This window comes from Manacus candei, unplaced genomic scaffold (genome assembly GCF_025592945.1).
Source record: "Manacus candei isolate 608988 ecotype Guabito, Panama unplaced genomic scaffold, ASM2559294v1 h1tg000083l, whole genome shotgun sequence".
NCBI lineage: Eukaryota > Metazoa > Chordata > Aves > Passeriformes > Pipridae > Manacus > Manacus candei.
In genome coordinates this window covers 199,914-215,830 of record NW_026138131.1, presented here as the reverse complement: position 1 = coordinate 215,830, position 15,917 = coordinate 199,914, and the positions used below count along the sequence as shown (strand labels likewise).

The window sequence follows — 15,917 nt, the reverse complement described above, 5'->3', positions numbered from 1 at the left end:
GGATGAATGCACTGAATGCATCAGCAATAGTGACCAGCAAGTCAATATCCCTTGTCTTTAAGCATCCAGACTTGATTGCTGTCCTTATGTTGTGACTATGTTCTTTAATTACTTCGGAGTTTTCTTCTTAAAGGCTGAAATCTAGGCAGCTGAAGGATTTTTGTGTCAAAAAAAAAAAAAAAAGAAACAGTCAGCTTTTAATAAGTTCAATCATTGATCAAATTCTGTCTTTTATTGCAGGTCAAAGATGTAATGAAAAACATCATGGCTGGACTGCAGCAGACAAACAGTGAAATGATTCTGCTGAGCTGGGTCCGCCAATCGACTCGCAATTACCCACAGGTCAACGTTATCAATTTCACCACTAGCTGGTCTGATGGATTGGCTTTCAATGCACTCCTCCACAGCCACAGGTAGGAAAAATAGCTTTTAATTATTTTACTGAGCCTGTAACAAATGGCTGTAACAGGACTGGAGGATGGTGTGTCTATTATGTGGGGGGTTTCGCTGCTTCGTGTGTGGGAGGCTCAGCACTCTTTTAAATGGCTGTTTGCTTTGAACTGGCTGCTGTGTTTTGTGTCATAATGAATCCTCTCGTGGAGGGACAGGGTCTGAGCTCTTGACAGCACAACCAAATATACTCAGTTCAGATCCTTTTCTGGAATTTCAGTGTGTATACCCAGTAGACAGGAGTACAGATTTGGAAACTTCTGAGAAGAACAAAGAATAGATCCAAAACTATGCCTTTGAGGTTGTCCTAGAGGGAGAAAGAGATTTTCCTGGGGGGACTTGGAGGGGGAAAATGTGGTGTTTGTAGAAAGCCTCTCACAGATGCTGAATTGAAAGTATGGATTTACCTCACAAGGACACAGCTGGAGAAGGTAGCCTTTGTTTTCAAAACCTTTCATGTCATTCCACCAGCTGATTTGAGTTCTTAGCCTCTCTCAGAAGTTGTCTTCTACTCTGTGTGTGCTTTATAAAACTCTACCTTTAGAGATTCAGAGGTCTCTAGTGGTTCTGTGTACTTGGCTTAAGGAAGATGTGTAAATAAATCTATCTAAAAGGCCTAGTTCTCGCAGCTACAGCCTTTAAAGCAATATTTCTTTTTTTCTTTTTTTGCATTAAAGGCTTAAAATGAAATAAGGCAAAATACATCTAAAAGCATAGTGTGAGACAATATATGCCTTCCAACTTAAGCAGCAAAGAACTGCAGATATTATTTTCCAGAAGTTTTGCCTGCTCTTTTAATTTTTCTAAATGAAACTGTCAGACGAAGTCTACTGCTGCTCCAGTTGAACAGCTGTGAGTCCATTTTTCACACTGTATATGCCTGGGAACCTTAGAATCATGAAATCATTAAGGTTGGAAATGACCTCCACGATGATCAAGTCCAACCTTGAACCAAATACCACCATGTCCACTAAACCATATTGTGAAGTGCCACATCTACTTATTTTTTGAACACTTTCAGGGACGGTGACTCCACCACTTCCCTGGGAAGCCTGTTCCTATGCTTAACCCCTCTCTCAGTGAAGAAACTTTTCCTAATACCCAACCTCACCTCACGTGGTGCAACTGGAGGTCATTTGCCCTTGTCCTGTTGCTGGTTGCCCAGGGAGAAGAGGCCAGCATCCACCTCACCACAACCTCCTTTCAGGTAGTTGTAAAGAGCAATAAGGTCTCCTGAGCCTCCTTTTTTTTTCAGATTAAAAAACCCCAGTACCCTCAGCCACTCCACAGAGCACTTGAATAGATCAAACTGAATTAAGATGCAGGAAGTTTCAATTGCAAGCATTGTTTGCTTGTAATGTTAGGAATGAGGCATTATCTTAAGGAAGAAATATTATACTCTAAAAGGACTTCGTGTATGCCTTTCAGCTACATTCAGTATTTACAGTGTTAACAACTGGCCTTCCCACCATCCTGCTAGTTACTCCACAGTGTGGGCATGAATACCTTTTTGTCTTCCTAAAACATCAGCTATATACACCTTATTAAATGGCAAAATGCAGTTTTTAACTCAAACACCAAGTTGCTTAAGTCATACAGGAACTTCGTGATGCAAAAAGGATTGAGTGATTCCTACTACTTTTGGTGGTACCTCTGTTGCATTGGATAGAGCTGGGAAAATAAAAAATAGATACACCTCAAAGGGAAAATACTTACTTTCAAAAATGCCAAAAAATAGTTATGCTGAAATGATATTGGATAACTAATTATTACTGTAGACTCAGAGCTAAACCCAATAGCACTCTATGGCACTGTAACTATCTTGAATTCATCTTCAGCTAATCAGTGCAGCAGAAGGCCTAGAGACAATATCAGACTGCCTCTTTCCTGATTAGGGTATCTGATACTCAGATATTCAGATTGAGTCCTCCACAGGACCATGTAATATCATCTGGTGTCTGAAATCAGTAATCAGAAATTCCTTTTTGTCCCTCTCTGTAGGAATAGCTTCAGAAGTCTGAACACGGACACTTATTCAGGAGCAGTCTGTGGTTGGGGAAGGCAGTTGCCTGCCTAAACCATTGGGATTGTCTAGACAAATCTCTGTGTCTGCATGCCAAATTTTATGCACTGCCGTGTTCAGTTCAGTGCAAAGTTCACCAGTTGTGAACATTCATTTCCTGCTTACTAGAATTTATGCACTTTATTCAGGCTTTGTAATTCAGGGCTGCAAAACTTAAGCTCGCTTTTACTCTTCTTCTGTCTGCTGCCATAAATCTTGCACAGTTTTCTGCACAGTGAGCCTATTTTCAATAGAAGTGAAAAAGATTTACTCCACAGAAGTCTTGTCTCTTGCCCAGTAGTTAGTGCACTTATCTGGGAAAAGGCAAGTGTGCATTCAGATTCTTCTGGGCTTTAATCACAGGGTTGCTCTGCAAAAGTTTCAGAGGAAGAGCTAATGTTCTCTGAAGCAGTGAGTCAGTAATTTTTAAGATGAACCGATGAATATTTTGGTGACTTTGCACATTGTGTTCAGTGTGTGGAAACATTGAACTGTCCTTCAAGATTCAAGATGCAATCAGTTAAATAATTACACAAAGACACTCAGAGAGTTCAGGAGCTCCTAACTCTATCTTATAAAAACAAACACAAAAAAACCCAAAACTCTTAAGAAGCCTAATTCAGTCACTCTAAGATGCAGGTACATTACATACTTGTTGGGTGCCTTGGATTTAGCACCTAAAGAAGACACTTTGAACATAAACTGAAGAAAAGTTGTTCAACAGTGGTTTACATGAATTTGTAGAGAAACCTAGTGTCTTGCACATCCTGTGCTTTAAAAATATAACATGTATAGAATGACAAGCCCTCTGAAGACAAACACTTTTAAATATAACCATTCTGTTTTCCCTGTTTCTCTAGTTCTCCTGTTCCACTTCACTCTTGTCCATTTCTTTGTTCTCTGTGAAGTTTTGTCCAGATGTTCTCTTCTTTTTCCTTTCATCCTCTGATTTTATTCCTCTGTATTTAGTTAATTCACTGTTTCCACTGTCTGTTTTCCTTCTTCATTACTGTCCCTTTCTACATTACCTTTCAGTAATTCTCTTTCTCCTAGGAATTTTTATATTGAAATGTCTCATGAAGAAAACTTGTTGCTCTAATTGTCAGAACAACTATATGTGTCTTTATGGTTACTTAGATAATAATCTAGTATATATATATAAAATACTTTAGTGGAATTTTTCTTTGTTAAACATTTAAAACTTATGTTCATCGTTCCTGAAACCTAAAAGACTTCCATGATTTAATTGTAAAAATAGTCTTTACTGCACATAATACCTTCTCCTTTTGAGATTGAAGTCTTTGAGTTTAGCCCTTCCTTCAGGTGTGTTTCAGGGGTAAGCCATAAACCTTCTGCATTGGCCTCAGGCTCTAATTTGCATCCATAGTCTTCATCACATCTAGATATTCTCATGATTGGAAGCAGAGTTATTCAGAAAAAACACTACTTATAGTTTGAAAATCGTGTGATAATGAACTCATATGGTGCACCTGGTGCTCATGTGCATAGTTTTTGCCAATTGTAGCACTATTCCTAGACTGCTAAAAAAACCCAAAACCAAATCAAAAAACCCAATCGACCAAATGAAAAACAAACAAACAAAAAACTCCAAACAAACAAAAACCCAGAAAACAACCAGACACACAAAGAATCTTGAATAATGCTACCCAAAATTTTTTCCATAGTATTTAATCTCTGAAAGTGAGGGTAGATTTCTTGGTGGCATTAAAGCGATTTATTTTTCAAACCAATTCCTTACCTTTAGGGATTATAATATTTTCATTTCTCTTACGTAATTTTTTCAGTGCTGAGCAGGTAGCTTTTTGTTTTGTTTTGGGTTTTTTTTAAAGAGGTTCAGGAAGTAACATGAAATTTGTATCTGGATGAATATTCTAAGCACCTCCTTAAAGGGATTGAAATAAAGTAAGAGACTGTCACGAAACACTAACCACATAGTACACTGTAAGAGCAGTACTCTCTGTGGGAAGCTTTCTCTCTGATAGGCCCACCAATCCCTTGCTTTCAGCTGCCTGTTTTGTTTTGATCAGATATTTCTAATGCTCTTTCTCCAGCATTTTATAAAGGGGTTACTTTAAGTAGATATTCCCATCTTTCTAGTCACCATCTCTCTGCAGACATTTGGGCTCCTTAGCAATTGCTTTCAATACTGAGTGCAAGGAGCAGTGGAGCACAGATTACTTGGCAAACCTACAAGGGCACATCAGTGTGAGAATTTTCGGAATATAAACTTTCCATAACGTTCCTTGAATGGCATGTTCTGCATTGAACTGAATAAAACCTGACTGTGGAATGGCACCGTCACCCTAAGAATATACAGAAACTAAAACATTTTGCTAAGAAAGAGAGGTCAGTCTTGCTACAGGTGAAACTCTCCCTACTTCAGGCTGGAGATCATAGAGAGATTTTCTCCTTTACCTCTTGTAATCTTTTTCCTCCAGACAGGTATCAGAGAAAGCTTTATGTTTTTCCTCTAACTTTGCTGAGGCTTTTTATATTTTTTTCCCCCTACCCCTTTAATCAGGATTTTGAAGTAGGAACAGTTGGCATTCATTAGCTTCCTCCTTGCTTCTTTAAAATGCTTGAACTCAGCCCAGGTGACTACCTTAGAAATGAGCACTTTAGTGCAGCTGTTCCCGCTTCAGGGTGACAGAGTGAGGAGGGAAGGAAAATGGCATTAAGATGACACCCTGGATAGAATTTTAAAAAATTGTCTTCAGTAAGTTACAGGAAAAGTAGAAGTAAAAGCAATGGTATGAAGAAGTATGACAATAATTTTATTTTAGCAAGTCACTAGGTTACATGTTAGCTACTGGCTCCTGGTTTGTTTTAATTGTGAGAGTACTCAAGACATATACAAAATCTTCTTGTGTACAAAAGTTAGAGCAACAAACCCACAACTTTTCTTTTGAAAAGGAGATGGTCAATTTTATGATCTAAATGTGACTACTTTCTACCTACAGTGATAGAAAAATTTTGTGAATTAGAACAGTAAGTTTCTCTTTTGCTGAGTTGTTCTATCACATCAGAATATGAGTTATACTTTAGCTAGATTTTGATGCAGCTTAAGAAAATGGCTTAAAACACGTATGTTGTTTCTTCATGATATTTGCAATTATGTCTATGTAGTTAATTTTTACTGAAAGTCACATAAGTTATAAAGGCTCCTGTTTTAAAGACTTGTGATACTTGAAGAAATGAAAACAATACATCATGTGATGTTAAAGTATCTTCAAAATGTTTCACTTCCTTGAGAATTCTCCCTCTGGCTTGAATGCTTTTTTTCTCTTAACTTTTCTTAAATCTACACCTTTGCAAAATTCATTATCTCTTTAGATTAGAATCCCATCTCAGAAAATCTGGTGTTTTTCTTTTCTTTGCTGCTTATACAATCTTAAAGGTGTTATATGGTTATAATTTTACATCTGCACTTGTGAAAATAAGCTTTCCATTTTTGGCAAGATTTAGAAGGTGTCTCTAAGAAAAATAAGAGGGGCTCAGCTTGGAACAGAGCACTGGTGGGTTGAAGTTACTATACATAGATACTTGCTGCCTCTGAGTTTTGTTTTGTTGCATACTTTAAATTGAATAGTAACCTATTGGCTTTTGTAGTAACCGTGGTTTCTGTTATCTGTGAATTTAATTTCTATGCAGAAATCTGTCTGGATTTGTTTGGCTTTAGTATACTCCAGATTCAATTTTCTTACCCTGGCTGATATAGTTCTGTTCTACATTATGTAACTGGGGGCAGGTGGGGGGGGGAGGGGAGCCCCTTTTATATCTTATGAAAAATTATTTTTCTTGGAAATATGTTTTGGAAAATTTCTGACTTGTTTTCCTTTTATCTTTATTCTTTTATTTTTATTTCCGCTGGTTATAGGAAAGAACTGTCAGTACAAAAATTACCTTGTATTAAATATAAATTTTGATTTTCACAATACAAACTTCTCCACTGAAGCCTTCAAGCCTTTCAGTTTTGGCTCTCAGTAATCTTGTCATAAACTAATACAAAATCAGTGCTGTTTGAGCTGATCCGTGTGTGGCTAGATGGAGTTCAGCATTTTCTACTTAATTCTCATTTCTTTGAGCATTCATGTGCTTGTATTGTCGAGGGAAAGGAATGAAGAAGACTGGTTATTTTTGCTTCAGTTTTCTCCCTGTCACACATGAACCAAGCTGCAGATACAAGAACAATTTTTGTCTCCCTTTATACAGTTCAAAAAATTCAGGAAAACAAACAAAAGCAGAGAATCACTGTTCTGTTTTATTTCTTTCTTCTACTATTTCATAGCAGCCCGCTCCTGTATTTAAAACTCCTTAGAAAGCTAATAATAGTTGTTATTTGAAATTCTGTTTCAGTGTTGTTTCAGGGATTTTTAAAAGCTATTTGCCACATACCACAATTATTAACTTTCTAGACTGTAATATCTCCTGCAGTCAAACTTGGCAGTATTGCCACATAAATATGCCCAATGAAACATCTAGACATGTAGCACTGAGAAGTTGATGCTTCAAGCTGATATTATGACGCTCTTATTCTAGTGATGGTGCTACTGAAATGTGGGTAGTCACATATTCTGTCAACAAAGGGAAAAATGTGGAAGTTTAAATTGCTTTTGGAGTAGGGAGAGTTTTTTGGTTTTGTTTTCTCTGTTTAATTAAGTTGATGCTTGTCAGAGCTGAGTTGCAGTAGGTGGCTTTATACTTTTAAGTTAACTTGGAATCTGTGCTGTCTGCTACAATACTAAGAAAAGATTGATAAGAATCCTGTCACTGACTTACTAAGGCTTACTACTTCTCTTATTGCTGTGTCTAAGAGGGTTCAAATTTTGCCATCTGTAGTGAGTGTAAAAAGAGATGCTGTGTATGCTCTACACAGGCACATGCAGCACGCAAACTCAACCAAGGTATTGAAGACATGATGTTGTCTGAAACTTTATTAATCAAACTTTTGTGTTTGAGTTCTGGAGTTTAAAAAAAAAAGAAAAATCTGTGTCTTACATTGAGAATCCTCCCTCTACACAAGATGTCATGATAATAACTCTAGCCTATCTGGATACATTAACTTGAAAATGCCCTCCTGGATTATACAGTTGAGAATCTGGATGAAATTTACCCTCTAAGATACTATTAATAATGACAGAGGTTTTTCAAGAGGATTAAGAAAATATTGTGATGTTCTTCAGTGAATAATCGTAAATATTCATTTTCTTTGCCAGTGGAGCCCTGAGTGGTTAGAAGAAAGTATGTTCCTGTATATAAAATTTTATATCACCAAACAAGTAATGATTGTGTGAAGATACTGTGCTGCTCTGAGCAGCACAGGTGTGGTTAGAACTTTAAACCAAATCCCTATGAAAACATTTGAGGGGGAGGAAATCCCTTGGATAGCATTCTTTCCTTTCCTTGTCCTAAAAGCTTTTGTCACTAAATAATCTTTTTACACTCTAGTTTCTGTAGTATTTGTGCAATGCATCCTTACCAAGCTTTTAAGTCATAAAGATAGCTCTGTGGTTACTACAGTGTTGGGTTTTTTTGCTAAATTTGCTGCATGGGCTTGTGCATCCTATGCCAAGCATTACATTTGGAGAGAATAAGGGATTGAAGAGTATCCGTATGCTTGCAGAGTAAGATGTAGATGTAGAAGTGCAGTGGGTTGACCCCAGTCAGCAACTGAGCAGCCACACAGCCACTTGTTTGCTTCTCCCCCTGTTGCCTTTAGAACAGGGAAGAGAACAGGGGAAGGGAAGGCAAGAAAACTCCTGAGTCAAAATAGACTGTTTCAATAAATAAATGAAAGAAGAACAGGTAAAGAAATGGTGCAAAGGCAGTAACTGATGCCTGGCCGGTCTTCAACTAGTAGACACCTTCCAAGACAAACACCCCCCACCCCACTCCCTTCCTTTACCCAGATATTTATTGCTGTTCAAGTTATATGGTATGGTTTGGACCATCTGTCCTGGCTGTGTCCCCTTCGAGCTCTTTGACCATCACTATACTACTCACTTGGGCAAAGAAGAGTGGAGGGAAAAAGAGGTCTTGATCGTGTGTAAGCACACTTCAGCAATAGCCAGACAAATGGTTTGCTCTGAACACTTTTTTAACCATAAATCTAAAATATAGCATTGTATGGACTGGTATGAAGAATGTTAACTCACTATCCCTAGTAAAAGCAGGATGGCAAAAGTTATGCACACATAATCTGTATTGTGAATGCCTGTGTTTTAGTACACAAACCAATCTATAAGATAACAGACTTAATGCATCCAGGAGTAAAAACAGAGATTACTACCAAAGTTTCCTTTCCCTTCCTTGTAATGTCCCCAGCTAAATTTAGTATTTTGAAGTTATTCTGTATGTGGGAAGGAGAAAACTCTAATATTTACGAACCTCTGCACGGAGAAGCAAAATAACTTGGAGTAACTTAATTGTTACTATATAAATCACTCCCCCCTCAGAAAAAAATTGGACAGCAAAGGTACAGAGCTGGGGAATTATTACTACATAAATGGCATTTTTCCTTTACTCTCTTGACATTATTACAGTATGATTTAGTGAATGTTTTTGCCATTTATTATAGGCTAGGAGACTATTTAAAATTAAATTTAAAAATTAATAAAAATGTAAGTAAATCTGTCATAACTAATTGCAACATTTTAATTTGTGCAAATAGCCAACTTGATTTATCTGCAGTTGAAATTATGCTTTTAAATGTTTTCTGATTTAGAACACTGTAACAAAATCACAAATAGCATAGTTACTTTGCTTCTATGTAATTTTATGTATATTAATTACAAAATATTTAATTACATTTTTTTTTCAAAGTGCCTGATAACAAATTGTGGTCTCCTAATGGATAACTTTCAAATGAAGGGCCAAAGATCATGGTCTGTTAATGTTATTTATACTACAAACAGTGCAACTGATAATACAAGGTCCCAGATTGTATATCTGAGCTATAATTCAGTTTTGCTTGTTCTGTCTTTTCCTACAAGAGCATGTAAATTGTGCTCTAGTGCTTTTGCACCAATCAGCTAAAACCCATGATTGGACTACAGGTTTACACTCCTCTGAAAAGTGTAAGATGGTAAGCAAAGTGGCATGTGCAGCTATGCTGCATGTGTTCATAAGTCACATCAGTCCTTGGGATGACTGATTAAGGAATCACAAGCACAGTGTTCTCTTCCAATCTATTGGAGGTCTGGAGCACAGGTCTGGTGAGGAGCAGCTGAGGCACCTGGGGTTGTTTAGCCTGGAGAAAGAAGGCTTTCGGGGAGACCTTGTCTCTGTCTACAGCTACCTGAAAGGAGGTTGTAGCAAAGTGGGTATCATTCAGATCTCCCAGGTAACTAGCAATAGGACAGGAGGAAATGGCCTCAAGTTGTGCCGGGGAGGTTTAGTCTGGATATTAGGAAAAAGCGTCTTCACTGCAGGTGTCATCGAGAATTGGAAAAGACTGCCCAGAGAAGTGAAGTATTTAAAAGATGTGTAGATGTAGTACTTATGGACCTGGATTAGTGGTGGACTTGGCAGTGCTTGGGTAATGGTTGACCTCTGTTCTTAAAGGTACTTCCCAACCCAAATGTTTCTATGATTCTATGATTTTTTTTTAACCCGTAGACTGACTTCAAACTTAACAGAGAGGTGGTAATCTCAGAAGTGATTACATTTTTAGAAATATCAAAAGAAGCGAAAAGCTGGTGGCTGGGGAAAGGGGGAAGGCTCCAAAATGGCCTCAGCAGTTCTGTCCTGCTTGCCACAAGCCAGTCCCAGTGTGCATGGCCACAGCATGTGATCTTTCTCACACAGGAACTACCTGGGACTAGAATAAGGAGCAAACCCACAGTGGATATTTGAGCAGTGACAGGAACAGAATGCTATGGGTCAACACAGGTGATTTGGGGGAGTGAGGTAATAGGCTGTTGGGACTTGATGGAATATAAGAAACGTAGTTAATATGATTGTGGTGGGCATGGATGAGAATAGGGTGCAATCCCGTTAGAAGCCAAGCTTCATTAGTTCCATTGCCAATCAAACAAGATCTTTGATTATGAAAATAAAAAAGCAGTAGCTGATGCTGATGGATAGCCTTAGAAATACATAAATAAATCTAAGACTGAAAAATAAGAAACTTACTCTTATTTTTGCTTTAGACCAGACCTGTTTGATTGGAATGCTGTTGCTTCTCAGCCGTCACCTGTACAACGATTAGAACATGCATTCAACATAGCCCGGCAACACCTGGGCATAGAGAAACTCCTTGATCCTGAAGGTAAGTAGAAATTACGAGGTTTTTTCCTCTAAGTGGAAAATAAGTTTTTCCATGTATTTGACACTAAAATTAATTTGAATTTTTTTTTTGCATGAGAATGTAACATTTTGCAAGATAAGTCATACACTAAAACAAAATTCTTTATCTTTTAATGTTATCTTTTTGCTCTATTGAAATAACATTAAATTGCCTGTATGTACATCCTCTAAAGCAACTTTATTTCAGCTTTGGGACCAGATTTCTAATGTGCATGCACTGAATTGAAAGCATCTCAATAAGTTGTTGATTCCTGTTTCAAAGATTTAGAGCATCTGCAGCTTTTATATCTTCTCGAAAGATCTTAATTTTAAATTATGTTGTAATATATATCCATAATGTGAATTCAAACTCTAGATATTCATATATTTTAAGTATGACTTATACATCTCTGTGTATTGAAATTTTATCAGGATGACATCTCATATCACTATTGTTTAATCTCACATGTCATGGAATTGCCTATTTTACCTTAACTCTATCTTTTATATGTCCTTGTGCAGTCATGTTTGAAAGGTTCCTTGTTTTTCACATGATATTTTTAATTTTGTCCATTTCTATATATTCTCTGCCATACTTCCTGTACTGCTGACAGCCTAAGTAATTTTCCCTCAGAGGAAATTTCTAAAAAATATTTTACTTTAAGGCAATGGGAACAGCTATTGTATTTCCTTTTTATAAATGCTTTTGTGTATATAAGTATATATAAAAATACTCTTTTTCCCCATACTGTGATCCATTTGCTGTATTTTCATAGAATTTCCTATTAAGCCACTAAAAATGCAGTTTTTTGTATGTTTGTCCTGTTCTCAGTGGCTCACCTCATGAGTTTTTGATGGGAATAACTAGAATTCAACAAAAAGTAAAAATGAATGTAAAACAGAGCATTTAGTCTCTTAATATAACTTGCACCAGGAATGTGTGGGGTGTCTGTATCTGGCCCTGTGGAAGAAAAACCCAGTAAAACCAGTACACCATTGCTTGTTAGTACACTGTCTTTCTTCTCTAGCACTGCATTTTTGTGACCCATTGGAGGAAGAATAGGCTTTCTACATGCTAAAGCATGAAATAACAGTGGGAGATTGAGCTCTGTTTGGATGCAGGAGCTGAATGTATGTTAAGTTTGCTGATGACTCCAGTCTAGGAGGAACTCTGAACTCCCTTGTGGGTAGAGAGGTCATACGGAAAGATCCAGACTAGAGAGGGGGGTATGAAATTTAACAAGAGAAAGTCCTTGATTCTTTTCCTGGGACAGGGTAATCATATAGGTGCAAATTGAGGGAAGAGAATCTCAAGAGCAGTAGTATAGAGAGAGATCTTGGGGTTGGGTTGAAGGCAAGTTGGACATAAGTGTGCCCTGGCAGCCAGAAGAGCCAACCATGTCCTGGGATTGCATCAAGCATTTTGTTGTCCCATTCAGTTCTGTGCTGGTGCAGGTTCTGTGATTAGGAGGAGGTTCACACAGTGGGTGGTCAGACACTGGAACAGACTCCCCAGTGCCACTTGGTCATGGCACCAAGCCTGCCACAGTTCAAGGAGTGTCTGGACAACGCCCTTAGTCACATGGTTTAGTTTTAGGTAGTCTTACAAGGAACAGGGAATTGGACTCAGTGATCTTTTTGGGTCCCTTCCAACTCAACATATTCTATGGTCTTTTTGATTGAATCTTGTCAGTGAGTGAAATGTGAGCAGGTTCAAATGTCTATCTGGTGTTTGTTACCACAGTGTATGAAAGATAACAAGAGGAAAACGTAAGATTAGGCGTGGAAAATTGGTGGATGTCAGCAGGCAGAATTCAAAGGAAAAATATGTTTGTAAATTGAACTTTTTAGGCTGAAGTATGCCTGCATGATTCACAGTGACCTTCTGTTGTAAGACATTTATGATTATTCAGCTAAGGTATTTTAAATCTTGATAATAATCTCTCTGATCCTTTCAAAGAATAAATAGTTATTGTGGGTTGCTCAAAACTAGTATTTGTTGCAAAATATTAGTTGCCAAAGCCAGGTAATTTTAATACTGATTTCTCTTCAGATTTGAATGGCAAAACCAGTTTGTGGGTAAACTTCTATTGCAGTAATCTTATTTTTTTAATGTTAATTTCTTTTCCCTTTTTAAAAAATAAAAAAACAATTACTCTTGATACAACTAAGAAAAATTTCAGACTGATTTTTTCACACTTTTCTGCTGCCTGTTGTGGTTTTCTGGATGTAAATTTCAGAAGATATACTGAAAGGTATTATGTTGATTGTTGTGTATCTGCTTTTTCAGAAGCATCTTTTTAAATTTCACTAAGCAAGGAATAGGACAAGCAAACAACAACGTGTTGTGGTCAGCAACACATTGTAGTTACATGCTATTGGCTGTATAATGGCTTTTACCCTTTACTTTGGGAATGATCTCTCAGAAACTGAATCTGGGAGTACATCTGAGCTGTTCTCTTTCCCCTTAAAACAAGTAGTGGGGTAGCAGCAGCAGCATAAGTGTCTCTGTGCTTCCTTGTAGCAACAAACATCTGATTCTTGATTTAATGAACTTGTCCCTGCTGTCATTTTGCTGGGTCTTGTGCTTGTTTGTGCTAGCCCGATAATAAATGGACTGTGAAGTTATATAATGGTATTTCTGCTGTCCTTTTCAGGTAAAGTAATTATCCAGTTTCTTATACTTTGTGTAGCCTGATAAAAAAAACCCTCATTTAATCTGTCCCAGTCACATTTTCTGTATTTTTCCTTAATTTGCACTGATGACATGAGTTTTTGGCACAATTATTAAGTGATAATGAGACTCAGACAGTTTTCCATAACTTTTTTGTTTGATCTTGACTTCCTATACTTCTGTATCTCAAGAGTAATGATTCTACCATATTGGAGCACAGAGAAGAGGGGAAAAAACTGTCAGCACTATAATTCTTGAAGTTGTTAACCGTGTCTGTACCCAGTAGTTCTATACAGTGATAATGCTGTTTTTCAGTTCACTTTACTACCCTTGCTGATATGGCTTATGTCAAGGGAGTACGAGAAGTTGGGTTTTTTCCTATTGTGCCCTAAAATTTAGAAATGTTTTGCCTTGTACAGTGCCAGCGTGGGGGAAAAGGATATTTTTTTTAAGGGTAGGAGGGAGACAAGTCACAGGGGCTATGTTCGATATCATGCTGCTGAGAAAAGTCAAGGAAAAATACTGGCTCAAGCTCAGAAATCATTATTTCAGTTTCACAAAAACTTTATAATGGTTAGAAAATAAAATGGAAAAGGATTGTTTTAAGGCTCGTTTTGGTTCTCAAAACCAGGAATGCTTTTGATTAAATAAGAGATAAGTCTACAGGATTCACATTAATAAGTACAACAAAAAGTATGTTTGCTTTACTGTTTGTCAGTACAAATTACATCTCTAATGCTGACATATCATCATGCCATATCATGTACTTTGTCTTCAGCTGTTAGTACAGCTGTGAAATGCAGAACAAGGGAAGGGCTGTGGAAATACCTTCAAAACTGACAGTAAAATATATAAATTTTTATATGAATGACATTGTAATACGTATAGGTTTTCCAAATGGTTGCTAGCTTGATCTATATTCCTGTTGTAATATTTTACTCTACAATTTCTTTTTAGAAATATTTACCCCAAAAAATTAAAATGCATTTCTTCTTTAGCTACTGATGAGGTGAAAGTCCTGCCTTTTCTTTGCAGTCTTAAGCAAATACGAATAGTCAGCAAAAATGATAAATTCACTAGACTCCATCTAAACCCACTTTATCTTTCGTGTTTATTAATAGATTTATTACTACCTCTTTGACCTGTGAGCAATTGAATTACCAAGAGATGACTCAACAATCAGTAGCTTTTACAGATTTCCATGGAAATAAATGACTTGAAGGGTACTGTATTAAGAGACTCAAGGAAAAAATAGGCCCTTCCACTTATGAGTGGGAAAATTTAAAATAACTGTGATTTAATTTGGAGCGGGGCACATATGCTACAAAAGAAATTATAAGATTTTCTCTGACAATGGGTTTGCAGCTTATAATATAAATTGAAGTACTGAACTTGAATTGTAAAGAGCTCTGTAGTAACTTTGCATAGCAGCTGCTATTGTTAACAATGCAGCAGTGGTTAGGTATAAGGATTAGTATCCAGAAGGTCTGAAAGTATTTAGAAATGAAGATAGACTTTTCTACCTCTGTTTTGACTAGGTAAGGAGTTCTGCCTATATTCTAAGGGACTCCAGACCTCTCTTATCATTGATAGCATTAGGTCCTTGTTTTAATAAAACCCAGAGCACACAACTATGGAAAACACTTTAGAGCTGACAGTACGCTACTGAGTAATCTGCACACTGTAAAATGTATGTGGCTCAGTGTATTTCTCAGCTGAAATGTGTTAAGGAATCTTAAACACAGCGAATGCTTTTTCTGTTTGTCCTGTTATTGCTCTGTTTTGTGTGTTCTGTCAGTAAGAATGACCTCACCATAAGTGTCACATAAAGGCACATATGCCGTCTTTTGAACTTCCAGTAATATTTCTCTGTTGAAAACAAGGAAAACACAAGGACTCTTGCAAAGAGCCATGTGTTAAGAAAACACATGTAAACAAAATTTGTTAGCCAGAAGTTAAGGTTTTTTCTGCTCTACAAATATATTGAGATCACATAAGGCAATAGTTATTAACTATTGTCATGCATCAAAGTGAAATGGGAAAATAACCCTTTCTCTAGGACTTTATGACAAAGAGATTTGTTTCTATACATATAAATAAAAAAGATTTAAATTTTTTTCTTCTCTGTTAAGGTAGGGAAAACCACTGATTTTTGTGATTGCTTGAAATTATGGAGAGCTAAGACTCAAGAAATACACAGGAGTTTTGGAGATTGTGTAGATTATATCAACACAAGTAAAAGTATTAGAAGGAAGAGGCAACACAAGTAAAAGTATTAGAAGGAAGAGGATTTACTTAACCTTTCATCTGGGATATAATGGCTTTCCACAGGATTTATCTTACCAATTTGTCTATCCTTGCACATTTTTTATATATCATACATCATCTGTACAATATATATAAATACTACAACTAAATACACAA

At 36.9% G+C, this 15,917-nt stretch overlaps 1 protein-coding gene across 4 annotated transcripts in view; it reads left to right on the top strand.

Moving 5' to 3' along the window:
• The window catches only part of LOC127481902 (dystrophin), a 481,077-nt gene that overhangs the window by 271,086 nt on the left and 194,074 nt on the right, over window positions 1-15,917 (top strand). For all 4 annotated transcript variants that reach the window (XM_051811717.1, XM_051811718.1, XM_051811719.1 and 1 more), the window contains exons 6-7: window positions 241-413; window positions 10,684-10,802. In XM_051811717.1, the coding sequence (XP_051667677.1) occupies window positions 241-413; window positions 10,684-10,802 (292 nt within the window). The remainder of the gene's footprint in view (window positions 1-240; window positions 414-10,683; window positions 10,803-15,917) is intronic.